The sequence below is a fragment of the Eretmochelys imbricata genome, chromosome 28, assembly GCF_965152235.1.
Source record: "Eretmochelys imbricata isolate rEreImb1 chromosome 28, rEreImb1.hap1, whole genome shotgun sequence".
NCBI lineage: Eukaryota > Metazoa > Chordata > Testudines > Cheloniidae > Eretmochelys > Eretmochelys imbricata.
Window position 1 is genome coordinate 6,860,984 of NC_135599.1, and position 27,613 is coordinate 6,888,596.

At 57.9% G+C, this 27,613-nt stretch overlaps 2 protein-coding genes across 2 annotated transcripts in view; one reads left to right on the forward strand and one right to left on the reverse strand.

Moving 5' to 3' along the window:
• The window catches only part of LOC144258328 (uncharacterized), a 119,256-nt gene that overhangs the window by 88,873 nt on the left and 2,770 nt on the right, over window positions 1-27,613 (reverse strand). The window contains 1 exon segment of the mRNA XM_077806811.1: window positions 27,191-27,279. Coding sequence (XP_077662937.1) covers window positions 27,191-27,232 — 42 coding nt within the window. The 5' untranslated portion in view covers window positions 27,233-27,279.
• Window positions 1-27,613, forward strand: part of LOC144258256 (uncharacterized) — a 190,458-nt gene that overhangs the window by 47,908 nt on the left and 114,937 nt on the right.

Here is a 27,613-nt window from a genome sequence, read left to right on the forward strand (position 1 = left end):
TCCCAGCGCCCCCACCTGTCCCCCCAGCTTCTCCCCTCCCCCAGCGTCCCCCACCTGCTCCCCTCCCCCACCTGTCCCCCCGGCTTCTCCCCTCCCCCCAGCGCCCCCAACTGTCCCCCCCAGCTTCTCCCCTCCCCCCAGCGTCCCCCACCTGCTCCCTCCAGCGTCCCCCACCTGCTCCCCTCCCCCTCCCCCAACTGTCCCCCCAGCTTCTCCCCTCCCCCCAGCCCCCCCAACTGTCCCCCACCTGCTCCCCTCCCCCCAACTGTCCCCCGGCTTCTCCCTCCCCCCAGCGCCCCCCAACTGTCCCCCCGGCTTCTCCCCTCCCCCCAGCGTCCCCCACCTGCTCCCCCTCCCCCCAGCGCCCCCTGCTCCCCTCCCCCTCCCCCACCTGTCCCCCCGGCTTCTCCCCTCCCCCAGCGCCCCCACCTGTCCCCCAGCTTCTCCCCTCCCCCCAGCGTCCCCCACCTGCTCCCCTCCCCCACCTGTCCCCCCGGCTTCTCCCCTCCCCCCAGCGCCCCCAACTGTCCCCCCCAGCTTCTCCCCTTCCCTCAGCGTCCCCCACCTGCTCCCTCCAGCGTCCCCCACCTGCTCCCCTCCCCCTCCCCCAACTGTCCCCCCAGCTTCTCCCTCCCCCCAGCCCCCCAACTGTCCCCCACCTGCTCCCTCCCCCCAACTGTCCCCCCGGCTTCTCCCCTCCCCCCAGCGCCCCCAACTGTCCCCCCGGCTTCTCCCCTCCCCCCAGCGTCCCCCACCTGCTCCCCTCCCCCACCTGTCCCGCCGGCTTCTCCCCTCCCCCCAGCGCCCCCACCTGTCCCCCCAGCTTCTCCCCTCCCCCCAGCGTCCCCCACCTGCTCCCCTCCCCCACCTGTCCCCCCGGCTTCTCCCCTCCCCCCAGCGCCCCCAACTGTCCCCCCCAGCTTCTCCCCTTCCCTCAGCGTCCCCCACCTGCTCCCTCCAGCGTCCCCCACCTGCTCCCCTCCCCCTCCCCCAACTGTCCCCCCAGCTTCTCCCCTCCCCCCAGCGCCCCCAACTGTCCCCCCCAGCTTCTCCCCTTCCCTCAGCGTCCCCCACCTGCTCCCTCCAGCGTCCCCCACCTGCTCCCCTCCCCCTCCCCCAACTGTCCCCCCAGCTTCTCCCCTCCCCCCAGCCCCCCCAACTGTCCCCCACCTGCTCCCCTCCCCCCAACTGTCCCCCCGGCTTCTCCCCTCCCCCCAGCGCCCCCAACTGTCCCCCCGGCTTCTCCCCTCCCCCCAGCGTCCCCCACCTGCTCCCCTCCCCCACCTGTCCCGCCGGCTTCTCCCCTCCCCCCAGCGCCCCCACCTGTCCCCCCAGCTTCTCCCCTCCCCCCAGCGTCCCCCACCTGCTCCCCTCCCCCACCTGTCCCCCCCGGCTTCTCCCCTCCCCCCAGCGCCCCCAACTGTCCCCCCCAGCTTCTCCCTTCCCTCAGCGTCCCCCACCTGCTCCCTCCAGCGTCCCCCACCTGCTCCCCTCCCCCTCCCCCAACTGTCCCCCCAGCTTCTCCCCTCCCCCCAGCCCCCCCAACTGTCCCCCACCTGCTCCCCTCCCCCCAACTGTCCCCCCGGCTTCTCCCCTCCCCCCAGCGCCCCCAACTGTCCCCCCGGCTTCTCCCCTCCCCCCAGCGCCCCCAACTGTCCCCCAGCTTCTCCCCTCCCCCCAGCGTCCCCCACCTGCTCCCCTCCCCCTCCCCCACCTGTCCCCCCAGCTTCTCCCCTCCCCCCAGCACCCCCCACCTGCTCCCCCCAGCGTCCCCCACCTGCTCCCCTCCCCCTCCCCCAACTGTCCCCCCAGCTTCTCCCCTCCCCCCAGCGCCCCCAACTGTCCCCCAGCTTCTCCCCTCCCCCCAGCGCCCCCAACTGTCCCCCCCAGCTTCTCCCCTTCCCTCAGCGTCCCCCACCTGCTCCCCCCAGCGTCCCCCACCTGCTCCCCTCCCCCTCCCCCAACTGTCCCCCAGCTTCTCCCCTCCCCCCAGCGCCCCCAACTGTCCCCCCGGCTTCTCCCCTCCCCCCAGCGCCCCAACTGTCCCCCCGGCTTCTCCCCTCCCCCCAGCGTCCCCCACCTGCTCCCCTCCCCCACCTGTCCCCCCGCTTCTCCCCTCCCCCCAGCGCCCCCAACTGTCCCCCGAGCTTCTCCCCTCCCCCCAGCGTCCCCCACCTGCTCCCCTCCCCCACCTGTCCCCCCGGCTTCTCCCCTCCCCCCAGCGCCCCCAACTGTCCCCCCCAGCTTCTCCCCTTCCCTCAGCGTCCCCCCACCTGCTCCCCCCAGCGTCCCCCACCTGCTCCCCTCCCCCTCCCCCAACTGTCCCCCCAGCTTCTCCCCTCCCCCCAGCCCCCCCAACTGTCCCCCACCTGCTCCCCTCCCCCCAACTGTCCCCCCGGCTTCTCCCCTCCCCCCCAGCGCCCCCAACTGTCCCCCCCGGCTTCTCCCCTCCCCCCAGCGCCCCCAACTGTCCCCCCGGCTTCTCCCCTCCCCCCAGCGCCCCCCACCTGCTCCCCTCCCCCTCCCCCACCTGTCCCCCCAGCTTCTCCCCTTCCCCAGCACCCCCCACCTGCTCCCCCCAGCGTCCCCCACCTGCTCCCCTCCCCCTCCCCCAACTGTCCCCCCAGCTTCTCCCCTCCCCCCAGCGCCCCCAACTGTCCCCCCCAGCTTCTCCCCTTCCCTCAGCGTCCCCCACCTGCTCCCCCAGCGTCCCCCACCTGCTCCCCTCCCCCTCCCCCAACTGTCCCCCCAGCTTCTCCCCTCCCCCCAGCCCCCCCAACTGTCCCCCACCTGCTCCCCTCCCCCTCCCCCAACTGTCCCCCCAGCTTCTCCCCCTCCCCCCAGCCCCCCCAACTGTCCCCCACCTGCTCCCCTCCCCCCAACTGTCCCCCCGGCTTCTCCCCTCCCCCCAGCGCCCCAACTGTCCCCCCGGCTTCTCCCCTCCCCCCAGCGTCCCCCACCTGCTCCCCTCCCCCTCCCCCACCTGTCCCCCCAGCTTCTCCCCTTCCCCCAGCACCCCCCACCTGCTCCCCCCAACTGTCCCCCCACCTGCTCCCCTCCCCCTCCCCCAACTGTCCCCCAGCTTCTCCCCTCCCCCCAGCGCCCCCAACTGCCCCCCCAGCTTCTCCCCTCCCCCAGCGCCCCTTGCTCCCCTCCCCCTCTCCCACCTGTCCCCCCGGGTTCTCCCCTCCCCCCAGCGCCCCCAACTGTCCCCCACCTGCTCCCCCTCCCCCCAGCGCCCCCTGCTCCCCTTCCCCACCTGTCCCCCCCGGCTTCTCCCCTCCCCCCAGCGCCCCCAACTGTCCCCCCAGCTTCTCCCCTCCCCCCAGCGCCCCCCACCTGCTCCCCCTCCCCCCACCTGTCCCCCCAGCTTCTCCCCTCCCCCCAGCGCCCCCAACTGTCCCCACCAGCTTCTCCCCTTCCCCCAGCGTCCCCCACCTGCTTCCCCTCCTCCCAGCGCCCCCTGCTCCCCTCCCCCAACTGTCCCCCCAGCTTCTCCCCTCTCCCCAGCGCCCCCCAACTGTCCCCCACCTGCTCCCCCCTCCCCCCAGCGCCCCCTGCTCCCCTCCCCCAACTGTCCCCCAGCTTCTCCTCTCCCCCCAGCGCCCCCAACTGTCCCCCACCTGCTCCCCCTCCCCCCAGCGCCCCCTGCTCCCCTCCCCCAACTGTCCCCCCAGCTTCTCCCCTCCCCCCAGCGCCCCCAACTGTCCCCCACCTGCTCCCCCTCCCCCCAGCGCCCCCTGCTCCCCTCCCCCACCTGTCCCCCCCCGGCTTCCTCCCCTCCCCCCAGCGCCCCCAACTGTCCCCCAGCTTCTCCCCTCCCCCCAGCGCCCCCCACCTGCTCCCCCTCCCCCACCTGTCCCCCCAGCTTCTCCCCTCCCCCCAGCGCCCCCAACTGTCCCCCCAGCGTCCCCCACCTGCTCCCCCTCCCCCCACAGCGCCCCTACTCCCCTCCCCCTCCCCCAACTGTCCCTCCAGCTTCTCCCCTCCCCCCAGCGCCCCCTGCTCCCCTCCCCCAACTGTCCGCCCAGCTTCTCCCCTCCCCCCAGCGCCCCCAACTGTCCCCCCAGCTTCTCCCCTTCCCCCAGCGTCCCCCCACCTGCTTCCCCTCCTCCCAGCGCCCCCTGCTCCCCTCCCCCAACTGTCCCCCCAGCTTCTCCCCTCTCCCCAGCGCCCCCCAACTGTCCCCCACCTGCTCCCCCTCCCCCCAGCGCCCCCTGCTCCCCTCCCCCAACTGTCCCCCCAGCTTCTCCCCTCTCCCCAGCGCCCCCCAACTGTCCCCCACCTGCTCCCCCTCCCCCCAGCGCCCCCTGCTCCCCTCCCCCAACTGTCCCCCAGCTTCTCCTCTCCCCCCAGCGCCCCCAACTGTCCCCCACCTGCTCCCCCTCCCCCCAGCGCCCCTGCTCCCCTCCCCCAACTGTCCCCCCCAGCTTCTCCCCTCCCCCCAGCGCCCCCAACTGTCCCCCACCTGCTCCCCCTCCCCCCAGTGCCCCCTGCTCCCCTCCCCCTCCTGTCCCCCATCTTCTCCCCTCCCCAACTGTCCCCCCAGCTTCTCCCCCTCCCCCCAGCACCCCCTGCTCCCCTCCCCCTCCCCCAACTGTCCCCCAGCTTCTCCCCTCCCCCCAGCGCCCCCAACTGTCCCCCACCTGCTCCCCCTCCCCACAGTGCCCCTGCTCCCCTCCCCCACCTGTCCCCCCAGCTTCTCCCCTCTCCCCAGCGCCCCCAACTGTCCCCCCAGCTTCTCCCCTCCCTCTCCCCCAGGGCCCCCTGCTCCCCTCCCCCCCAACTGTCGCCCCAGCTTCTCCCCTCCCCCCAGCGCTCCCCAACTGTACCCCCAGCTTCTCCCCTCCCCACAGCGCTCCCCAACTGTACCCCCAGCTTCTCCCCTCCCCCCAGCGCCCCCCAACTGTCAACCCCAGCTTCTCCCCTCCCCCCAGCGTCCCCCACCTGCTCCCCCTCCCCCCAGCGCCCCCTGCTCCCCTCCCCCACCTGTCCCCCCAGCTTCTCCCCCTCCCCCCAGCGCCCCCCAACTGTCCCCCCACCTGCTCCCCCTCCCCAGCGCCCCCTGCTTCCCTCCCCCAACTGTCCCCCCAGCTTCTCCCCTTCCCCCAGCGTCCCCCACCTGCTCCCCCTCCCCCCAGCGCTCCCCAACTGTCCCCCACCTGCTCCCCCTCCCCCCAGCATCCCCCAACTGTCGCCCACCTGCTCCCCTCCCCCCAGCGCCCCCTGCTCCCCTCCCCCTCCCCCAACTGTCCCCCCAGCTTCTCCCCCCAACTGTCCCTCACCTGCTCCCCCTCCCCCAGCACCCCCCAACTGTTCCCCCAGCTTCTCCCCTCCCCCAACTGTCTCCCATCTGTCCCCCCAGCTTCTCCCCTCCCCCCAGTGTCCCCCAACTGTCCCCCCCAGCTTCTCCCCTCCCCCCAGCGCCTCCCAACTGTCCCCACCTGCTCCCCCTCCCCCCAGCGCCCCCTGCTCCCCTCCCCCACCTGTCCCCCCAGCTTCTCCCCTCCCCCCAGCGACCCCTGCTCCCCTCCCCCTCCCCCCAGCGCCCCCAACTGTCCCCCCGGCTTCTCCCCTCCCCCAGCGCCTCCAACTCTCCCCCACCTGCTCCCCCTCCCCCCAGCGCCCCCTGCTCCCCTCCCCCCAACTGTCCCCCAGCTTCTCCCCTTCCCCCAGCGTCCCCCACCTGCTCCCCCTCCCCCCAGCGCTCCCCAACTGTCCCCCACCTGCTCCCCCTCCCCCCAGCGCCCCCAACTGTCGCCCACCTGCTCCCCTCCCCCCAGCGCCCCCTGCTCCCCTCCCCCTCCCCCAACTGTCCCCCCAGCTTCTCCCCCCCAACTGTCCCTCACCTGCTCCCCCTCCCCCAGCACCCCCCAACTGTTCCCCCAGCTTCTCCCCTCCCCCAACTGTCTCCCATCTGTTCCCCCAGCTTCTCCCCTCCCCTAGCTGTTCCCCCAGCTTCTCCCCTCCCCCCAGTGTCCCCCAACTGTCCCCCCAGCTTCTCCCCTCCCCCCAGTGTCCCCCAACTGTCCCCCCAGCTTCTCCCCTCCCCCCAGCGCCTCCCAACTGTCCCCACCTGCTCCCCCTCCCCCCAGCGCCCCCTGCTCCCCTCCCCCAACTGTCCCCCAGCTTCTCCCCTCCCTCTCCCCCAGGGCCCCCCTGCTCCCCTCCCCCCAACTGTCGCCCCAGCTTCTCCTTTCCCCCCAGCCTGCCCCAACTGTCCCCACCTGCTCCCCTCCCCCCCAGCACCTCTTGCTCTCCTCCCCCAACTGTCCCCCCTGCTCCCCTCCCCCCCCAGGGCCCCCTGCTCCCCTCCCCCTCCCCCCAGTACCCCCCAACTGTCCCCCACCTGCTCCCCCTCCCCTCCCCTCAACTGTCCCCCCAGCTTCTCCCCTCTTCTCTCCCCACATTGTCCCTCTGCTCCCCTCCTCCTCCCCAGTGTCCCCCAGCACCTCCCCCCAGTCCCCCCCGGTCCCCTCCCACCTCCCCCCAGCATCCCCCGCTCCCCCAACTCCTCCCAGCACCCCCCAGCTCCCCTCCCCCTCCCCAGTGCCCTCCCTGCTCCCCCAACTGTACCCCCAGCTTCCCCCTTCCCACCAGCACCACCCCCGCTGTCCTCTCCCCTTCCCCCTCCCCACAATAGTGCAGAGCTGTGCAGGCTCTATGCTTCCGTCCGAGATGGCAGACAGCGAGGAGGGACATGGAGGTTTGTGGGATTTAGGGGAAAAGAGGTGCAAAAATGATTGGATACATACAAAATTATGGGATGGTTAACATTGCATTATGGGAAGTTGTGTGTGTGAACCCCAGAGATATCAAAAGAAAAAGACACTGCCACCTTGTCTGCTCGAGTCGTTTTCCTTTCAGTAGAAGTTGACTTTGAAGCTCCTCAAAATAAGTTCCGCTTGAAATACAAAAAATGAAAATCTGTACTGGGCCAATACGCTATTTCTCTCTCACGTTCTCCCACCCCAACGTTTGGAGTGAGGTTTTCATCAGAACTCCTTATGCTAAAGGAGGTAAATTACATTAATACATTTGTCAGGATTAGCCACGGTTTCCTGCCTTACTAAAAAAACCAAGAAAACTTTGTTTTCCAAGATAATTGAGGTGATCACATAATTAGTCTCTTACTTTTTAACCCGTAACTTCACCTTTAATTTCCTTTTCATTGGTGTAGCCCATAGGGCTAGCCTGCTGGCTTGCTTTATTATAACCTGCTTTTATTTATTGGTTTGCTTTTTGTTTTATTATATTTGGCTTATATTTTTGTATTGGGTTATTCTATTATGTTTGGCTGTAATGCACGGATCCTACCAGCCTGTATGATTAGCTTAAGTAAATTGGCATAAATTTGTCTTGTGACCTTTGGCATAGATAAATGGCCTAATAGTTACCCTTTTAGATTTTGGGGAACTAAACATGTCTACCTAAGACATTTGAGACTTAACAGTAACCACAAGGTACACCACAAAAATATGGAAGTAATGACCAGAAACTGGTTTGAGCAACAGGTTTCGAGAATGAGCTCGTTGGCATTAATAGGTATGAGTGTGCAAGCCTATAGGATAAGTACATCCCAATATTATGTGGGTGAGGAAATTAGATTTGGGCATGGAAGGTTGGGCACTGGCATGAATATTCAGGAGAGTGCTCAGACCCCAGAAGAGGGCAAACCACCATGTGGAAGCAGCTCTCGCTAGTTTTTTCCAGCTCTTGGCTCTTTCATCATCTTTATTTTTTAAGGGCTTGTCTCCACTTACCGGTGGATCAACACTGTGGCGATTGATCCACCAGGGGTTGATTTAGTGTGTCTTCACTAGACCTGCTAAATCGACCGCCAATTGCTCTCCCGTCGACTCCAGTACTGCACTGGAAAGAGAAGCATAAGGTAAGTCGACAGGAGACTTTCTCCCATTGACCCAACGCAGTGTAGTCACTGCAATAAGTCGACCTCAGTTACGTCAACTCCAGCTACGTTATTCTCATAGCTGGAGTAATGTAACTTAGGTCGACTTAACCCCGTAGTGTAGACCTGCCCTTAGTCTCTTACCTGGTAACTTAGCCACTCAACATTTGACCCTTCTGCTCTATTGTTCACCATCACTGTTGAGCGTTGAAGAACCTGGACCATCAGATTCATTTGGCATGCCAGAGACGAGGCTGGTCCTATGTCTCTTACCACTGGGTCCCCAAGGAAGGTGTGAGGATGCTAATCTAGGAAACTTTTAAACAATGGTACCACGTGTACCTCCAGAACTGTATTATTTTGGGATCTTCTGCCGTGTGTGTTGGTGGAAGGGGTCTCCTGTGTGAGAATATTTGCATCATGAGAAAAAACACCTCTTGTATTTTCACACTTCTTAATCTTTCAGAGGAGGTAGAGGAGAAGTGATGCAAATGCATAAAATACAACAGAAAAACGAAGGTCTGGTCTGCAGTACAGTCCTATATCGGTATAACGACATTGCTCAGAATTTGAAAAATCCACACCTCTGAGCAACGTAGTTATACTGACCTAACCCCCTGTGATGGGATCCCCGGGGTAAAACCTGGCACTGTGGGACCACTGTGCCTCCTTAACTCTCCTGCCTGGGTTCTCTCACACAATACTATGCCAGTGACAAGCAGCAAACCTTGCCAGGCGCTGTGATCACTCAGCCATTGGCACGTGGAGCCCCGCACCCAGTTAAATTGCATGAATGCTCCCCGAGCCACACATGAAAAATACGGAGAGGCACCAGCCAATCACCTCAGCCCCCAGCCTTACACCCCAGAAACTTACCATCTTACACTGCTCAAGACTCCCTTGAACAGTGCAAGCTCATTAATTAATTTGGCACTTCTTCTAAGGAAAGTGGACGTGCACCAGCCTGTGTAACCTGAGCAGAGATTCCCCAAAAGCACTTCAACCAAAACCACACTGGTTTAGGTAAAATATAAAAGAGATTTATTAACTACAGACAGATTTAAGTGACTATAAGTAGCAGACATAGAGACCAAAATTAGTTACGTAACAATAAAAATAGAAACATTCTAAATTCTAACTTTAACAGACTAAGCAAGATTTGAATGAAACAGGGTCTCACCCTAATAGACGTTACAGGCAGCTCACAGGTCTCAATACTCAGACTGAACTCCCTTCCAGTCTGGGGCCAATCTCCCTAGTTCAAAGTCTTTGTCTTCCAGACAATCTTCCAGGTGTTGAGACGGAGTAGGGGGAAGAAGCCAAGTGATTATGTTATTTTCCCTCTTTTATACTTTCTTCCGGCTGCTAGAAAGATCCTTGCTGTGACATCAGTTAGGCTGTCCCCATTACGTATGTGCCCTCTCTAAGGAGCCTCTGGGAGAGTGATTCTTCCTAGTGGGCCATCAACGCGTCTGGCCAGCGATAGCTTCTCCTTTGTTGCAACCGAAAGGCTGGCTCTGGGCGTTTCCCAACCTCACAATGTATTTCAGTAACACATACAGCAGTACTCCACACTTCACATACAGTGATCACACCTACAATTGAAGAAGATATTAAGGTTTAACAGACCAAGACTTTTAAATCGATACCTCCCAAGGCATGCATTGTACAGGACATGTCAATCATATGACAGTGGTGAAAAGGGGGATTCCAGCGTGCTTTGAGGGACAGAGTATTGCACGCCCGCTCCCCCCCGCCCATGTGCACATTGCCATATCGGTGGGAGAGCTTCTGCTAGTGACAAAGCTACCGCCTCCTGCGGAGGTGGATTAGCTAAGCTGACGGGAGAGCTCTCAGTTACACCGGTGCAGCTGTGCCGATGCACCATTTGAAGTGTAGACGAGCCCCAAGACGCAAAACCACAGAATCAGAACTCTAAACATTTGTGTGTCCTGCCGTCTGCAGTTGGAGCCCGACATGTTTATTCCCTGATTGGTTGCCATCATTACCACAGCATGGTAGTCCTTGTTACCCAACCAGGCAGCCAGTTTGGGATTCACGGGGAAGGAATGTCCCCTGAAGGTGTCTCTCTCTTTGCCTCATGAAACTTTGGATCCAAAGAATGAAGGATGATTGTTCCCATGGCATCTTCTGCGACTGTAATCAGTGACACTGAACTAGGGAGTCGTGTTCGACAATTTTCCTTGGGCCATTGGTCACCATAGCTTCCTTTACTGGGTGAAAACCAAGAACTCAGCATATACCGTTTATCCTTCTTTCTGAAGCCTTGGCCTTGGCTTGGGTACATTTACGCTTCTCTGAAGTAGAACCCTTTACCAAACCCCTCAAAATCTCAGCAGTGCTAGTGCAGAACAGCTTCCTGAAACGTGGCCAGTTTTTCTTTAACTTGGTGGCCCGGGTCTAGGCTAGGAACTAGATCCAGGCCTGCACCAGAATCTCTGTAAGTTACCGGAGTTGGAGTTTCTATTAAAAAATAGCTATTTTTCTGCAGCGATTTAATTGTATACACATTTGTAGCACCTACAAAGGGCAAATTCAAGAACAACAAAAAAACCCACTTCTATTTCCTCCACATCTGCATCGTAAAGGGCAGCGTTTCCCATAAAATAGTGTTAGCTACGAGAGATCTTCTGTAGGGTCCAGGTTACAGATGCTCTGGGAACCAAATATAAGGGCATTTTGCCTAGTTCCAAGTCAATTACTGTGGAATTATCTCCTCAGCTCATCTGAGACAATATTGACTTAAACAAGCAGTTCTCAAACCGTTTTAAGGGGATCGCCAGGGTCGGCGTTAGACCCTGGACTAAAGGAAAAGCCCCCCTGCTGGGGTTGAAGCCAAAGCTTGAGGGCTTCAGTCCCCCTGCCGTCAGCAGGACTCGGGCTGCAGCTTCATCTCCCCTGCAAAGCTCAGGCTACTGCCCTGCCACCTGGGGCTGACGCACTTTGGCTTCCGCAGAGGGGATAGGGGTCATGTAGAAATTTTTGTTGTCAGAAGGGGGTCACGGTGCAATGAAGTTTGAGAACCATGGACTTTAACAATTGAACTCCACTGTGATCATCTGCACTTGCTTCAGTTTGTTGCACAGTTTGGAGTTTGCTGCTGTTCACCATTTCCAAGTGGAGATTTTAAATCACGGCTGTTTCTTTGTTAGGATGTCCAGTAAATGGAAGAGTTCTCTCCTGTTGACAGAACTGCACTTGAACTTTCTCCATGTCATCATGGAGAGGTGGGGGAAAAAGCAAAGCTAAAGTGAGAGGTAATGACTTTAACAAATGGTCATTTGTCTCAAAGTCTCCAATAAATCTGAGCTCCAGCCTGTCAAACGAAACAAATCTCCAGTTGTGTGACCAAACAGCCTTCGGGAAAGATAGAAACCCACATCACAGAGAGGTAGACGACATGAAAATGCATGCATCCGATGAAGTGGGCTGTAGCCCACGAAAGCTTATGCTCAAATAAATTTGTTAGTCTCTAAGGTGCCACAAGTACTCCTGTTCTTTTTGCAGATACAGACTAATACGGCTACTACTCTGAAACATGAAATTGAAAGTATCAAGTGAAATTTCAGAGGAGGTTACATCTCATGACTCAGAATTAGGACAGGAGGTTCTCCCATCACATTCTCCTCTGGTCCATTCAAACCTGCTTCACTCAGCACTGTCTCATTATTGCGTTATGTCATATACAAAAGTTTTAGCATCCTCATAATGAGAGGAAAAGACAGCCAACCTTCCCACAAGTAGTGTTGCCAATAGATGGAAACTGGAATTTAAACCCCAAATGATCCCACTGTCTTTGGGATCCATTTGAAGTCCCCTTCCAGGTCTTTGACACTTTCATCTCCAGCCATAGCGACTCTGATTGAGGATTAAAGAAGTCAAAACATCATCTCCAAGCACAGACAGCTGAAAACACTGCATCACAGGACACTTTGAGCGGTGGGAGGTTTAGAATGTGATGAAGATAAACTCTGCATGCCTCAGACAGGAGGTAACCGTTTTGGAGTGATGGGGAAGGAGGGAATCTCTCTGAGTCACCCCATCTCCTTCCAGTGTCACAGAGGCAGAAATGACATTTTTTTCCTGCCCCTGCTCGTCAATATATTTAAATATATCATAAATTTAAGAAAAGGTCCAAAAATGCCATTGAGCACGCTCCAGAGCAATGTGAGAACTGGGAATGATACAGTTTGTCTCATCGGGGATTCTAAAAATAACTGTAGAATAAGAGGAACGGTATAAATGTGATGCTCCTTGTTTCTTGGAAGGAGAGACAAACTCCCATTACTCATGAGATAATGGAGTGGATAGAAAGGACAATCGGGTCCACCCCAAAAAAGGGTGAGCTGTCAAAGGGAAAAATGGGCAACTCGCCTGGACAAGCTGAGGGATAACACTGATGCAAATGGTTCAAACAGCTTTAAAGGTTACTACATGGGAATAGCAAAAGTGTTAAAAGAAAAAAATGTCTGGATAGCCCTAGAGATTTTTATGGTGTTCAGCTCCCTTGCAGATTCTCTGATAAGGGCTGAGCTCTGAGTGAAACTTTTCCCACACTCACAGTGTTAAAAAGGTCTCTTTCCCGTGTCAAGTCTCTTCTGTCGAGCGAGTTGAGGGCTACGATTGAAGGTTTTCCCACACTCACAGCATTTATAGGATATTTCTCCCGTGTGGATTCTCTGATGTGCAGTGAGTAGGGCAGTGAAGCCATTACAAAAATGAATCATGATTAATCACACTATTAAGAACAGAATACCATGGATTTAAATATTTTTGGATGTTTTCTACATTTTCAAAAATATTAATTTCAGTTACTGTGACAGGTTCCCCCCTGGAGTGCCACCTGGAACTGGGGTACCATTGAGACCCCCTGACCCACTAGCCTGGATTTCCACTCACTCTGTACTGCTATGACAAGCTGCCAAGCCCTCCAGGCTTCACCCTGCACTTCCACCAGTGCACATACAGGTAGGGACGCACCCAGCTGCAGGTACATACACATAGGTTCTTTAACTGGTCCCTGCATGGGAAGGCACAGTTAAGGCACCTCTCATTTTCTAAGGCACGCATCCCCACCTGGAGGGAAACCCAAAATGATACCACCTTGTGCTCCACAGAGAACTGTACAGCATAAGCTCATGAAATTCACCCCCTCCCTCACTGTGGAGAGGGAATATAGGACAGCTTTCTGCCCCAAGTTATGACTTCCATGCACTGATTTTAGACAAAACAAAAACAAGTTTATTAACTACAGAAGATAGATTTTAAGTGGTTATAAGGGATAGCAAAGAGATCAAAGGAGATTACCTAGCAAATACACAAAACACAATCTAAACTTAATATACTAAAGAGAGTGGCTATGAGTAGCAAATTCTCACCCTAGATGATGATTTAAGATGGTTGCAGAGATTCTTAAGGGGCCAGCTGCCCTTCCTTGCAGCTTAAAACCCCCATGTATTCCTTTCACAGGCTAGAAACCCCTCTAGTCTGGGTCCAGCACTTCTCCCCCAGTTCAGTCTTTGTTCCTTAGGTGTCTCCAAGAGTCTCTTTGGGTGGGGAGTCAGTGAAGAACCCTGATGATGTCACTCCCCTGCCTTAAACATAGGGTCTCTCCCCTGTGTGGATTCTCTCATGTCTGGTGAGCTGTGAACCGCAATTGAAGGCTTTCCCGCACTCACCGCATTTATAGGGCCGCTCCCCAGTGTGGATTCTCTGATGTTTAATAAGGTTTGAGGTGGAAATGAAGCTTTTCCCACACTCACAGCATTCGTAAGGTCTCTCTCCCGTATGGATTCTCTCATGTCTAATAACGTCTGAGCTCCTAGTGAAGCTTTTCCCACACTGAGAGCATTGAAAGGGCCTCTCCCCTGTGTGGATTCTCTCATGTGTAGTAAGATCTGAGCTGTAAGTGAAGGTTTTCCTGCACTCACAGCATTCATAAGGTCTCTCCCCCCTGTGCATTCTCTCATGTCTAGTGAGCTTTGAACTGCAACTGAAGGCTTTCCCACACTCACCGCATTTATAGGGCCTTTCCCCTGTGTGGATTCTCTGATGTTGAATAAGTTTTGAGCTGGAAATAAAGCTTTTCCCACACTCACAGCATTCATAGGGTCTCTCTCCCGTATGGATTCTTTCATGTCTAGTAAGGTCTGAGCTCCTAGTGAAGCTTTTCCCACACTGAGAGCACTGAAAGGGCCTCTCCCCTGTGTGGATTCTCTCATGGGTAGTAAGATCTGACCTGAGAGTGAAGGTTTTCCCACACTCACTGCATTCATGGGGTCTCTCTCCTGTGTGGATTCTCTCATGTCTAGTGAGCTCTGAGCTGCAATTGAAGGCTTTCCCGCACTGACCGCATTCATAGGGCCTCTCCCCTGTGTGGATTCTCTGGTGTTGAATAAGGTTTGAGCTGGAAGTGAAGGTTTTCCCACACTCACAGCATTTATAGGGTCTCTCTCCCGTGTGCATTCTCTCATGTCTAATAAGGGATGAGCTCCTAGTGAAGCTTTTCCCACACTGAGAGCATTGAAAGGGCCTCTCCCCCCTGTGCATTCGCTCATGTGTAGTAAGATATGAGCTGAGAGTGAAGGTTTTCCCACACTCCCGGCATTCATAGGGTCTGTCTCCTGTGTGGATTATCTCATGTCTACTGAGCTGTGAACTGCAATTGAAGGCTTTCCCGCACTCACAGCATTCATAGGGTCTCTCCCCCATGTGGATTCTGCGATGTCGAGTGAGGTGTGAGCTGCGATTGAAGGTTTTCCCGCACTCACGGCATTCATAGAGTTTCTCTCCTGTGTGGATTCTGTGATGTGCAATGAGGGTTGAGCAGTCACTGAAGTTTTCCCCACATTCAGTGCATGTGTATTTTTTCTTCCCCCTGAGCGTTTTCTGCTGGGCTGTGGTTTCTTTGTGGTCCTTGTGAGTTCCCCAACAGTAAATAAATGTACTCAATTTCTCCCCTGGCTGTTTTCCCTGCTTTCTCTCTGCTCTGTGCTGAATCTCACAGGTTTTTCCCTGCTTGTGACTTCTGCACATGTTCCTTTTGGATATTTTGGATAATACTCCGTGTGGTTCCACTTGCTCAGGATCTTCCTGCTGAGAATTCTGCTCCTCATTCTCACTCACCATCGCATCACCTGCTGCAATAGAGAGAGAAACCTCAAACTGGGAGGGAAAAGGGATGACCAAACCAAAATGAGAGAGATGTCAAAAGACAGGAACTGAATTCCCCTTCATATCCCATCCAGATTCTCAGACAGAAGGGAGGAAGCTCCTGCTAGGTGTCAGTTAGGATCTGTAGGAAGCCATGAGCTATATCTGCCCTGACGATACAACACCTGCTGGAAACAATCCTGATGAGAGCTCTCAAGCTCTTTGTAGGGTACCCCAGATTTTTCGCTCAGGCACTTACAGATTCGGAGTTGGTTCAATGTTTCTCACCTGTGCAGGGATCTCTCAGGATCTCTTTTTCCTCTGATTCCTGGAGGTCTGGGACGCATGGCTCTTCCCCTTGTTCCAGCTGGGAGATCACATCAGGTTTGGAAACTGGAAACCCTACTCAGATGAAAGAAAACAAAGGAGATCAGGTTAATTCATAAGACTTTGTCATGATAATAATTATTAATTTAAACCCCAGTCCTTAGTAATCCAGTGAAATCCCAGGGCCAGCTCCTCAGGTCCTCAAAGATGCAGAATCCTCTGCTCAAGAGGGATTGAAATACACACATATCTGCTAGGAACACACACAGACACACACTGTGACACACTGTAATCCTGTATTCATTCTTTTGCAAAATTATGATACAGTTTGTACAAAGTATGCCATGTCAGGTATCATCTGGAAACTCATAATATGCTGAACATTATTGTCTTGTTAAACTATGTATGAAAATAGAAACGCTACATATATAAAGTGTGACAGAGCTCCTTCTCCACATCAGTGAGTTCCATGCTTCCTGTCAGTGGTGGGCTGGGGTATTCCTCTCCCCCTCAGAATTTCCCCATGCCCCTGGGTTTACTGTCCACAGCTTGCCTGAGCAGGGTTCCTCCCAGCCTTCTTGATGGCAGAAGGGAGAAAGGAGCCTTTTAATCTCTGGTAGGCCCTCTGGGCATGGTAGCAACAGGCCAGATACACAGTCTCTCCCCTCTGGTGGGTTCTCTTCCCTCAAACATGCGGGGCCCGGAAGGGCTGTTTGCCCTGTTGGGTAGGGTTTCCCGCCTGGTGCTTGTCAGCATCTGCACCACTCAGCTCTCCACTAGCACGCCTGCCTCCCACAGCTCCTATCACGTGCTCATATCTGGCTCGAAGGGAGGCTCTTAACAGGTTCTGAAGAACTGAACTTCGGGAGGCGGGGCCCCTGGCTGAAAGGAAACCCAGCCTGTCACAGCATATGGTGAGACATTTGAAGAGACATTTGCTGTACATCTGTTTTAGCTTGTTAAGTTAGACGTTAGTTTGCGTTTCATCATTTATTTCTTTTGTAAGCAATTCTGACTTTTATGCCTCCTTACTGTAGTCACTTAAAATCTTTTCTTTCTGTAGTTAATAGATAAAACAGTAAAACAACTTTACTTTTTGTTCGTTTTAAGAACACTTTTACTGCAGATTTGACAAAATGCAAAGAAGGTATCAATGTGAGATTTCTAAAGATAGCTACAGCACTGGACCCAAGGTTTAAGAATATGAAGTGCCTTCCAAAATCTGAGAGGGACAAGGTGTGGAGCATGCTTTCAGAAGTCTTAAAAGAGCAACGCGCTGATGCGGAAACTACAGAACCTGAACCACCAAAAAAAAAAAAAAAATCACCCTTCTGCTGGTGGCATCTGACTCAGATAATGAAAATTAACATGTATCGGTCCACACTGCTTTGGATTGTTATCAAGCAGATAACTCATCATCAGCATGCACACGTCCCCTGGAACGGTGGTTGAAGCATGAAGGGACATATGAATCTTTAGCACATCTGGCATGTAAATATCTTGTGATGCTGGCTACAACAGTGCCATGCAAAGACCTGTTCTCACTTTCAGGTGACATTGTGAACAAGAAGCGGACAGCATTATCTCCTGCAAATGTAAACAAACTCGTTTGTCTGAGTGTCTGAGCGACTGGCTGAACAAGAAATAGGACTGAGTGGACCTGTAGGCTCTAAAGTTTTACATAGTTTTATTTATTTTTGAATGGAGTTATTTTTTGTACATAATTCTACATTTGGAAGTTCAACTTCCATAATAAAGAGATTGCACTACAGTACTTCAAAAATTACTATTTTGTTTTTTACAGTGCAAATATTTGTAATGAGAAATAGTGAGCACTGTATACTTTGTATTCTGCGTTGCAATAGAAATCATTGATTTGAAAATGCAGAAAAGATCCAAAAATACTTAAATAAATGGTATTCTATTATTTTTAATAGTCTGATTAATCACAATTAATTTGTTTAATTGCTTGACAGCCCTAATTGGTATCTTAGGCTAGACAGACAGTACAGATTACATCGGCATCAATTATGTTACATCTTCCTGAGCGACGTAAGCTACAGTGACGTGTTGGTGTGGACAGCACTATGTCAGTGGGAGAGCTTCTCCTTCCAAGATAGCTACTCCTGCTCCTGGGGCCTGGAGTAATTGAGTCGATGGGAGAACTCTCTCCTGTTGGCTTAGATTGTCAGTAGTGCAGCCATAGCCTTAAAAAGTTTAAAAAAAAGATTTGACACGAAAAGGAAACCATTTCTGTGCTAGTTTCATTTAAATTAGGACGGTTAAAAGCAGCATTTTTCTTCTGCATAATGAAGTTTAAAAGCTGTATTAAGTTGATGTTCGGTTGTAAACATTTGAAAGAAGAACTGTCATGGTTCCTTCCCCGCTCTGAACTCTAGGGTACAGATGTGGGGATCTGCATGAAAACCTCCTAAGCTTACTTTTATCAGCTTAGGTTAAAACTTCCCCTTTGCCCCTGGACTTCCACTGCCACCACCAAACTTTATCTGGGTTCCTGAAAAAACGTAGTTTGGACACGTCTTTCCCCCCAAAATCCTCCCAACCCTTGCACCCCACTTCCTGGGGAAGGTTTGGTAAAAATCCTCACCAGTTTGCGTAGATGACCACAGACCCAAACCCTTGGATCTCAGAACAATGAAAAAGCATCAGTTTTCTTACAAGAAGACTTTTAATAGAAGTAAAAAGGAATCACCTCTGTAAAATCAGTATGGTAGATACCTTACAGGGTAATTAGATTCAAAACATAGAGAATCCTTCTAGGCAAAACCTTAAGTTACAAAAAAGACACACAGACAGGAATATTCATTCTATTCAGCACAGCTATTTTCTCAGCCATTTAAAGAAATCATAATCTAACACATACCTAGCTAGATTACTTACTAAGTTCTAAGACTCCATTCCTGTTCTGTCCCCGGCAAAAGCATCACACAGACAGACACAGACCCTTTGTTTTTCTCCCTCCTCCCAGCTTTTGAAAGTATCTTGTCTCCTCATTGGTCATTTTGGTCAGGTGCCAGCGAGGTTACCTTTAGCTTCTTAACCCTTTACAGGTGAGAGGATTTTTCCTCTGGCCAGGAGGGACTTTAAAGGGGTTTACCCTTCCCTTTATATTTATGACAAGAACTATAATGTTTTGTTCAGAATTACAAACAAACTCCATTCCCCAGGTGTTTGTAACTCTGAGATTCTACTGCACAGGTTACGACTTTAGTGAGTTGGGGTGCTCTGAAAGGTTCATGCCCACTGAAACCAACTCCTTCTTATTTCTTCCAGTCATCCATTGCATTGCAACTCCCTATAGGACCTACTCCATGGTACATCTCCTTCCCCCTGCCTCCAGACATCCCAGCTCACAGGATCTCTTCACCCCAAACCTCCCCTGCACCTCTCTGCTCTCCAACACCCTCCCTCCCCATGCCTGGACCCTCCCAAGGATTGGTATTTATTATTTTTATTACTGTAATGCTCATATCCCTCGCCACTGACCATCATCCCTCTGTGCTGGATGTTCTACAGACACAGAACAAAAACACAATTCCTGCCCCATGGAGCTGACAATCTAAGAATAAGACAAGAGACAGATGGGAACAGACAGGTGGGGGAAGTGTCCCTGTTTGTACACTGAGCCAAATGCTAATGAAGAAATTGTGACATCTTCAAGAGAGGAAATTTACACGAAATAACAAAGAGAAGGATCCTGTTTATGAGGTAAGATAATGGCATGTGGAGATATATTTGGCTGTACAGAGGTACACCCTGCATCCTCCAGCATGGCGGCAAGCTGGCAGTGTGATTTGTCTCATGAACAGAAGGTCACAGCCCAGCCTGGCTGTAAAACACTGCAAGGCCTTTGTGTGAGCATTGCTGTAGGACATACGAAAGGCTCTAGGTCTGTACGTCTAGGATCTAGACACAGTGCTCTGATTGTACTTGATGTGTAACTATTTTTTCCCAAGACTTCTCCTTGCTATCACTGGAATCTCTAGACTTCATTAATTAAACTATGACTTGTTCTCTCTCTACACACATCTCAGACTATGTCTACACGACAGAGCCACAGCTGTACCACTCAGCTGTACCGCTGTAAGTCTCCCATGTCGCCTCTCTATGCCAACGGCAGAGCTCTGTCCTCTCGGCAGAATGAAACCCCCTACAGGCGGCGGTAGCTATGTCAGCGGGAGAGCGGCTCCCACTGCTTTTGTGGGGACACTGCTGTTGGTCAGGGGTGTGTTTTTTTCACACCCGCCTGACGGAAGTGTTACCGACGGAAGTGCTACTGTAGCCATCGTCTAAGTGTTGTGTTAAACTGGAATATCTGTGAATCTGAGTGTCCAACGGAACAGGGGCTGGACTCTCCAGGGAGACTCTCAGAGGGCTCAGCGGTTGGGGTATGTCTATCGCTTCCCTGCTGAGAATATTTTGAAGTGCTGTCTCCTGCCTTTCACCATATGGACGGTAGCTAAACTTGAATCTCTGCAAACCCAGAAAATGAAAAGTAAATGTACACCCCATCCCTGCATTGCCCCTTAACTCTGCTGCTCCCATCCTCATCCCTGCAGCTGGTAAGAGCCACTGGAAATGGTTCTCTAAGGGTAGTGCAAAGATTAACAAACTACCCCAGTCCCTGGGGTATTCTCCGTCAGTTCAGGACATCAAGACTGGAATCCTTTCTGAAAATGATTTAGTCAAACAAGGTGTTCAGCTCAGTAACTGAAAAAAATTCTACAGTCTGTGCGATAGAGGAGATCAGCCTAGATGATCTAAACATTCCTTCCGGCCATAATCCCTTCTAGAGTCTATGAATCTAGAATATCTACAAGGAAGACTAAGAATATGCTGTTGTTTGTGTTGTGTTCTCCAGACGGGAATCCCAGCATTTATCCACATCCCCTCCGGCTGCGTGCACTGGGTCAGGTGTAGCTGTAATCGGACGGTGGAGGGAGTACTTGGAGCAGCTTGGCAGAGCTGTGACTAGTATGCAGAGAGGTGCGTGTGACCCCTGAGGGACCGAGCCTGCCCCATTTCAGTGCTCAGTGTTGTAGGTTGTGTCAGTGAAGGTGCACAAGGGGGAGTTCCTGCCCTGAGGATTGCCAGCACCCTGGTGGGATACACGCTAGTGGTCTCCAGGGCTTAGTGAGGGGGAAGTGAAGGCAACGACTCAGAAGGAAACCTCATGGTGAGAGTAAGGGAGTGGGATCACTTTGCAACTCGGAGCTGGTCTGGGTGGAGTAGGCTCGGGGTTCGAGTGAGGGGCAGGAAGCTTCTGTTCATTATGTGGGACCCAACCCCCAGTTTTACCTGAGCAAACAGGAGATATCTGACATTGTGCTGTAGTTCTCCTGTGCTCTGTTCCCACAGTGTTGTGTAGCAGGGGAAGACACAGAGCTACCGCATGTGTCATTGGCATGTTGGGGTGATGCTGAGACAGGGCTGTGTTTACATTGTAGGGGTGACATGAACCTTAATTAGTCACTTCCCCTTCTAGTAACCATGGGCACAGGAATCCTTACCCAGCGAGGTCACATTCTCGTAGTTCTCCTGCATGATGTCTCTGTAGAGGGCTCTCTGAGCGGGGTCCAGCAGAACCCCCTCTTCCCTGGTGAAATACACAGCCACCTCCTCGAAGGTCACCGGCCCCTGAAAGAGCAAGAGCCCCACACTCAGTGCCTGCTGCCCCAGTCATAGAATCATAGAATCTCAGGGTTGGAAGGGGCCTCAGGAGGTCATCTAGTCCAACCCTCTGCTCAAAGCAGGAACAATCCCCAATTTTTGCCCTGGATCCCTAAATGGCCCCCTCAAGGATTGAACTCACAACCCGGGGTTTAGCAGGCCAATGCTCAAACCACTGAGCTATCCCTCCCCCTGCGAAACAACAAATGATTCGCACAGCTCTATTGGTATAAACGGTCCATGGTGGGAACATGCCTAATTTCTGGTCTGAGGCTCTAGAAAAGTTTGATTGGTTCCATATGCGTTGAAGAGAAACATCTTCTGCTGACTGGGAATTGAACACAGGCTGCAGCACTGAGAGCACCAAATCCTAACCACTAGACCACCAGGGAAGTAAAACATCATATCCCTGCATTGGCCGGGAATCGAACCCGGGTCAACTGCTTGGAAGGCAGCTATGCTCACCACCATACCCCCCCCAGAGGCATTGGTGGTGTCTCCTATGTGCCACTTATACCAAATGACTCACCCCCACATCTAGAGAGAGCACAGCAAAATAACCCCACTATTCGTGGGGGAGAGGAGCCAACCAAATGAAAGCTCTGGATGGTTTGGCATCAACAGAGTCCCACCTCCACACCACTCAGAGCATCCAGGAAACACCAGGGTGAGGGGCGAAGAGAGAGCCCCTCCTCTCTCCCAGCAGATCCATCACACACCTACTAGCCACAGACGGATATAGGAGATGGAGCCCCTCGCAGGGTCCAGGGCGAGCTCCCTGGTCAGAAGCCCAACACCCTCCTCCTTGTGAGGAGCTGGATATGAGGGGAGAGACATGTCTCCTATGCCACACCTGCGGGTGCCCCCTTCATATCTCATAGTAGCTGGTGGTTAGTCAGGTCGGGCTTCAGCACTGGGAGTCTGGTTCTTCTTCCTAACCCCAGCTAGGTGTGTTGTTTCCTGTTCCACGAATTAGGGCGTTTCCACCTCCAAACCCCACGCGTCTGTGCAGTGAGACCCAGCGCAATGCTGGCCAGAAGAACTCCAGAGCTCACGTCTGGAGCCGGGACAGGATACACGGGGCTGGTCTCAGAGCACGGACAGGACCAGCTGGTTGAGCATCAGTGTCCCCCCCATAGGGAAAGGCACCGGAGCAGTCACGTCCACCTCCGCAGCCGCTCAGAGAAGGGTGGGGAAGGGGAGACACGAAACTGTCCCCTGAGGATCGTCCAAGGGAAGGGGAAACGAGACGACCCCAGGGGCGGCAGCAGTCTGAGAGGTGGCCGGGAGAGAGTTGGAGAATACGACAGGGGCAGGAGCAGGACTGGGAGTGGGAACGGGATCAGGAGCAGAGGCAGAAGTGGGGTCAGTGTCCCTAGGGTACAGCACCTTTCGACTGGGTTCAGGGGCTGAGGGTACAGGGAGAGAAAGGGGGCCCTCAGTGACGCTCAGCACCCGCAACCACGGTGTGGGGCAGGATGGCATCTGCAATTGGGCCCCCAGCTGGGAGGAAAGGCAGCAGTCGGCCTCAAGAGGGGGTGCACCCAAGGGCTCGGGGCCCGCGCTCTCGGCACTGCCCATCGCCACAAGGGAACTGGCGGGTGCGGGCTAGGTGCTGTCTGTGGCTGGGCAGATGGACGAGCCCAGGAACACCCCAGGGTCGAGAGTGGAGGCAGTGGCCTGCAGTAGGGGAGGGAAAGGAGGCGGCAGCGTGACAAATCCGCTGCCCAGACCGAGGCCCTCTGGCAAGGGGTCGTCCTCCCGCTGGGTGACCGGGGTCAGACCCAGGGCCTCGATTTCCTGACAATTGGAGTGAAAATCTCCCCCGCCACCCCAGAGTTCTCCCCGCCAGCAACGGAGGCAACAATTGCCTCAGCGCCGAGGGGGGCACAGATGACGAGGGGGCGGGAGGGGCTCCATCCGAGGCCCCCTCAGGGAGCGACTCCAGGTGGAGGGCGGTGCCGTTCCCCACAGCATCCTCAGCTGGCTCCACCTGTGGGCCCTCTCGGGGGGTGCGACGGACGGCTCGGCAGTCGCAGCCCCCCTCGGTCTTGCGGGGGGCCTCCTCCCCCTCCACGTCAAGGGCGGTGGTGAGCCCATGCCTTCCATTTGACGCATTCCCCTCTCTCAGCACCCAGCCCCACAAGGTGGAGGCAGAGGGCTGACTAACAGGGGCCAAGCCGGGGGGACAATGAGGGGAAGAGATACCTCCCGCTGTGGTGGGCCCTCTCCCATGCCCGGCAGCAGCCCTGCTGTCCTCTCCTCCAGGGGCCCCACCAGACTGTGTCCGACGGAGGTGGGGCCCACCCCCCCGTCTGGGCACCACAGGGGGTTACCCCCAGTCTCTCCGGACATGCCCGTCACCTGGCAGGGGTAGCACCGGGCCTCCTCCGAAGAGTAAAGCACCTGGCAATGGGCCCCCTGGTGGGACCCCAGAAAGGACCCCTCTAGCGCCTCCAGCAGGTGGACCTGGACCTGCCAGCGGAAGGACAGGACGTGACAGAGGGCGGGGTCTTTACAGCCCAGGGGGAGGGGGCTGATGAGAGAAAGGGGTTTTCCCAGGGTGGAGAGGAAGGGCAGTAGGGCAGCATTGGGAAGGAAGGGTGGGACAGAGGTAAAAACCACCCGCACACCCAGTGGTGAGCTGGAGCCGGTTCGCGCGAACTGGTTGTTAAATTTTGAAGCAGTTTTTAGAACCGGTCGTTAACCCGCTTCCCTGTCGGGGGCGCGGAGGCTCTGATGGGCTCTGGCTGGGAAGTGATGTGATTCCTCCTCCGGCCGCCGGGGGCGCTGCGCTGCGGGAGCCACGTGGGCTGCCGCCTGGCCCTGGGCACGAGCCCTGGGGCTGCTCCCCCTCCCCGTGGGGCTCCCGCTGCTGCCCGGTGGGTCCCCGGCTGCTCTGCTGGGCCTGGGCTGCGTCCTGCTGCTCTCCCCGTGAGCGCCCACCACCCTGCCCGCAGCCAGCCCCCGCCTCCAGCCACCCCCGCACCCCCTGCCCTGCCCGCAGCCAGCCCCCGCCTCCAGCCACCCCCGCACCCCCTGCCCTGCCCGCGGCCAGCCCCCGCCTCCAGCCACCCCCGCACCCCCTGCCCTGCCCGCGGCCAGCCCCCGCCTCCAGCCACCCCCGCACCCCCTGCCCTGCCCGCAGCCAGCCCCCGCCTCCAGCCACCCCCGCACCCCCTGCCCTGCCCGCAGCCAGCCCCCGCCTCCAGCCACCCCCGCACCCCCTGCCCTGCCCGCAGCCAGCCCCCGCCTCCAGCCACCCCCGCACCCCCTGCCCTGCCCGCAGCCAGCCCCCGCCTCCAGCCACCCCCGCACCCCCTGCCCTGCCCGCAGCCAGCCCCCGCCTCCAGCCACCCCCGCACCCCCTGCCCTGCCCGCAGCCAGCCCCCGCCTCCAGCCACCCCCGCACCCCCTGCCCTGCCCGCAGCCAGCCCCCGCTTCCAGCCACCCCCGCACCCACTGCCCTGCCCGCAGCCAGCCCCCGCCTCCAGCCACCCCCGCACCCCCTGCCCTGCCCGCAGCCAGCCCCCGCCTCCAGCCACCCCCGCACCCCCTGCCCTGCCCGCAGCCAGCCCCCGCCTCCAGCCACCCCCGCACCCCCTGCCCTGCCCGCAGCCAGCCCCCGCCTCCAGCCACCCCCGCACCCCCTGCCCTGCCCGCAGCCAGCCCCCGCCTCCAGCCACCCCCGCGCCCCCTGCCCTGCCCGCAGCCACCCCCGCACCCCCTGCCCGCAGCCAGCCCCTGCATCCCCTGCCCTGCCCGCAGCCAGCCCCCGCCTCCAGCCACCCCCGCACCCCCTGCCCTGCCCGCAGCCAGCCCCCGCCTCCAGCCACCCCCGCACCCCCTGCCCTGCCCGCAGCCAGCCCCCGCTTCCAGCCACCCCCGCACCCACTGCCCTGCCCGCAGCCAGCCCCCGCCTCCAGCCACCCCCGCATCCCCTGCCCTGCCCGCAGCCAGCCCCCGCCTCCAGCCACCCCCCGCACCCCCTGCCCTGCCCGCAGCCAGCCCCCGCCTCCAGCCACCCCCGCACCCCCTGCCCTGCCCGCAGCCAGTCCCTGCACCCCCTGCCCTGCCCGCACCCACTGCCCTGCCCGCAGCCAGCCCCCGCCTCCAGCCACCCCCACACCCCCTGCCCTGCCCGCAGCCAGCCCCCGCCTCCAGCCACCCCCGCACCCCCTGCCCTGCCCGCAGCCAGCCCCCGCCTCCAGCCACCCCCGCACCCCCTGCCCTGCCCGCAGCCACCCCCGCACCCCCTGCCCGCAGCCAGCCCCTGCATCCCCTGCCCTGCCCGCAGCCAGCCCCCGCCTCCAGCCACCCCCGCACCCCCTGCCCTGCCCGCAGCCAGCCCCCGCCTCCAGCCACCCCCGCACCCCCTGCCCTGCCCGCAGCCAGCCCCCGCCTCCAGCCACCCCCGCACCCCCTGCCCTGCCCGCAGCCAGCCCCCGCCTCCAGCCACCCCCGTACCCCCTGCCCGCAGCCACCCCGCACCCACTGCCCTGCCCGCAGCCAGCCCCCGCCTCCAGCCACCCCCGCACCCCCTGCCCTGCCCGCAGCCAGCCCCCGCCTCCAGCCACCGCCGCACCCCCTGCCCGCAGCCACCCCGCACCCACTGCCCTGCCCGCAGCCAGCCCCCGCCTCCAGCCACCCCCGTACCCCCTGCCCGCAGCCACCCCGCACCCACTGCCCTGCCCGCAGCCAGCCCCCGCCTCCAGCCACCCCCGCACCCCCTGCCCTGCCCGCAGCCAGCCCCCGCCTCCAGCCACCCCCGCACCCCCTGCCCTGCCCGCAGCCAGCCCCCGCCTCCAGCCACCCCCGCACCCCCTGCCCGCAGCCAGCCCCTGCCTCCAGCCACCCCCGTACCCCCTGCCCTGCCCGCAGCCAGCCCCTGCCTCCAGCCACCCCCGTACCCCCTGCCCGCAGCCAGCCCCTGCCTCCAGCCACCCCCGCACCCCCTGCCCTGCCCGCAGCCAGCCCCCGCCTCCAGCCACCCCCGCACCCCCTGCCCTGCCCGCAGCCAGCCCCCGCCTCCAGCCACCCCCGCACCCACTGCCCTGCCCGCAGCCAGCCCCCGCCTCCAGCCACCCCCGCACCCCCTGCCCGCAGCCAGCCCCTGCCTCCAGCCACCCCCGTACCCCCTGCCCGCAGCCAGCCCCTGCATCCCCTGCCCTGCCCGCAGCCAGCCCCCGCCTCCAGCCACCCCCGCACCCCTTGCCCTGCCCGCAGCCAGCCCCCGCCTCCAGCCACCCCCGCACCCCCTGCCCTGCCCGCAGCCACCCCCGCACTCCCTGCCCACAGCCAGCCCCCGCCTCCAGCCACCCCCGCACCCCCTGCCCGCAGCCAGCCCCCGCCTCCAGCCACCCCTGTACCCCCTGCCCGCAGCCAGCCCCTGCATCCCCTGCCCTGCCCGCAGCCAGCCCCCGCCTCCAGCCACCCCCGCACCCCCTGCCCTGCCCGCAGCCAGTCCCTGCACCCCCTGCCCTGCCCGCAGCCAGCCCCCGCCTCCAGCCACCCCCGCACCCCCTGCCCTGCCCGCAGCCAGCCCCCGCCTCCAGCCACCCCCGCACCCCCTGCCCGCAGCCAGCCCCTGCATCCCCTGCCCTGCCCGCAGCCAGCCCCCGCCTCCAGCCACCCCCGCACCCCCTGCCCTGCCCGCAGCCAGCCCCCGCCTCCAGCCACCCCCGCACCCCCTGCCCACAGCCAGCCTCTGCCACACCCCCTGCCTGAGGATCAGAACCCATATACTGACTGGGGTTCTTGCCTGTTAGGGAGGTCGAGACACTGACACCTGGTCTGTTAATTCCCCTGAGACTAGGCAGTGATCCCGAGGACGTGGTGAGGACTCCCTCCAACCCAGACGGAGAGGGACGATTCCACCACCACTGCAGTCTGTTCCTAGAATCTAGGCCACTCATTAAACAAATCCCAGCAGGTTTGTCACACCCCGTCTTCCTCCCTTCCTCCACCCTGTGTATTTCCTGCCCCGCTCCAACCTCCAAACCAGACGGGGCAAAGCTTCCAACCTCCTGTGTATCTGCTGCCCCTCTCCCTCCTGCAGGAACCCACCAGCAACCCCCCGATAATCCCTACCTGAACTGGCTCCTCTGCAGCCATTTCTCTCCCCTGTCCCATGGGAGGACGGGATCAGCCGGAGGGAAACGTGGGCGTCATTCTGCAGCCTGGCAGGGCGAGAAGGGCAGTTGTGCAGGTTTAGGAACGGGCTTTAGTTCATTTCACATCACGATTCCCCCAGGCCCTTTCCCTGCAGACAGACAGCCTAGATTCTGCCATGCTGGGAAAATGCTTGTTCTCTGTATTACAGTGTAGACCTGGCCCCTCCTGCCAGGCTAAGGCCACAGAGACATTTTTAAGCCCCCCCAGTAACAAAGTGTCTGAACAGAATGCTAGAAAAGAGCAGAAAGAAAGGAGTTGCAGTGGGGGAGGTTTAGACTGGATATTAGGAAAAACTTTTTCACTAAGAGGGTGGTGAAACACTGGAATGCGTTACCTAGG